Source organism: Leishmania donovani, chromosome 31 (genome assembly GCF_000227135.1).
Source record: "Leishmania donovani BPK282A1 complete genome, chromosome 31".
Lineage (NCBI taxonomy): Eukaryota > Euglenozoa > Kinetoplastea > Trypanosomatida > Trypanosomatidae > Leishmania > Leishmania donovani.
In genome coordinates this window covers 847166-848853 of record NC_018258.1, presented here as the reverse complement: position 1 = coordinate 848853, position 1688 = coordinate 847166, and the positions used below count along the sequence as shown (strand labels likewise).

The window sequence follows — 1688 nt, the reverse complement described above, 5'->3', positions numbered from 1 at the left end:
TTCATCGCCTTTATCTTCCCCGCGCTCTTCGTCATGTACTCGGGCAACTTCACGGTGGCGCAGGTGGGATGGTTCACGTACCTGAACACGTACCTGCTGCTGATCTGCGGTGTTGTCGGCATTGTCTTCGGCACCGGCGGCACCATCTACGTTACGATCTAGGCGGCGGGGGTGTCTGCGTTGTAGCGCACGGCGCGAGCAGCTGTGCGGGTGTCGGCTTCGGCCACTCACGACTTCTTTCACAATCTGCAATCGATCCTCGCTGTCGTCACGCTGACCGGAGGCGCGCTCAGCGGAAGGCGCTTTGGTGGGCTGCACGCAATTGGTGCGTCAGAGGCACGCGAGCACCAGCGCTGCCTCCGCTCTCTTGTCGGCCGAGTGCGGTGGGCCGACGGGCAGGTGGAGGGGTGTCGAGCGCTACTTGTAGCGGAGAGCGGCACGGCATTGCGGGACGAGCATGAAGCCGCATGCAGCGCCGGGATTTTATCGGCCTCCAAACGGACGAGTGCTCAGAGGCAGCTGGGGAAGGGGACAAGAGGACGCGGCCGACTCGCCTTCGGTCTCACTTGTCTTGTCGCTGCACGACGCGTCTGGAAGCAGGCGGTGTCGACGGAAAGCGAGTGAGCGCCTATGCCATCGCAGCCCCTCTCGGCGTATGCGTACGCGTGGGTGCACGTCTCTCTTTGCCCCCTCTTTTTTTTGTTTTACGTCACTGCTGATAACGTTATGAGGCTCCGCTGGACTTGATAAGTGCGCGTCTCCGTATGCGCTAACACCAGCGCGTGTATCTCTTTTTCTTCCCTTTCCGCCTTTCTCTGTGCACGTGTGTGCGCATCGCGGCTAAGGCGTGTATATGTGCGACTGCATGAGTGAAAGATACAGAGCGTGTTGGCGTATGCGGCGGACAAGGCGTTTGACCTGATGATGTGAAGGATGAGATAAGGATGGTGTACGGTCCGTCGGGTGGCGCTTCTCCTCTCGCGTCGTACGAGCGCGCGACGCGTGAGCACTCTGTCTGCGTTGCGAATGCGCTCTGCCTCGCCGAAGCCTTTTTTGTCCGTCTCCGCATCGCTACGCAGGCGCGCGCGCACGCAATATCGAGCAGAATCAGCCACGAGCAGCAGCATCACTCTCATGAGCCGTCGCTGTGCCCACCGCCCTTTCTTCCTCGCCCTGCCTCCTCACCACTATACTGTCGCGTGTGCACACATACGCACATATGAGGTGCTTCTCTTCTGCTCCCTCCTTTGTTTCCCTTGACCATTTTGTTTTGTTCCGGCTTATTGGCCGCTCCTGTGCTTGCCTGTCTGGCGGGCTGCTGGTGCCTCCGTGGCGGCGTCTTTATCTTGCGGCGGCCTTTTTTATGCTTGTCAGCGTTGTTTCTGTGTTAGCCTCAGCGGGGAACACCCCAACCGTTGTGACGAAGAGAAGTCGTGGAAACCAAAACGAACGGAAGTGGCCCTCAAGAGCCGCATCGATGGGATCCGCAGCGCCTTGTGCTCGCCCTCAACTCCCTCTCTGCTTCTGTCCCCTTGGCAGCCGCGAGGCACGCTCTCCCGCCTCCTCTAATCGCTTGTGGACCCCACCCACACCTCACACGCCGAAGTACCTTGGCCGCGAATACTCACACACACACACACACATATAGGGCGCACTGCCCACACCTCTCGCACCCATCAAGAGCGAAT

General features: G+C 59.8%; 1 protein-coding gene across 1 annotated transcript; it reads left to right on the top strand.

Annotated features, from left to right (window-relative positions):
- Positions 1 to 33: 33 nt before the first annotated feature.
- Positions 34 to 162, top strand: LDBPK_311810 (amino acid permease; the record flags this gene model as incomplete). Its single annotated transcript, XM_003863224.1, has 1 exon — positions 34 to 162. The coding sequence occupies one exon, from the start codon at positions 34 to 36 to the stop codon at positions 160 to 162; it is 129 nt and encodes a 42-aa protein (XP_003863272.1).
- Between the last annotated feature and the right edge of the window lie 1526 nt (positions 163 to 1688).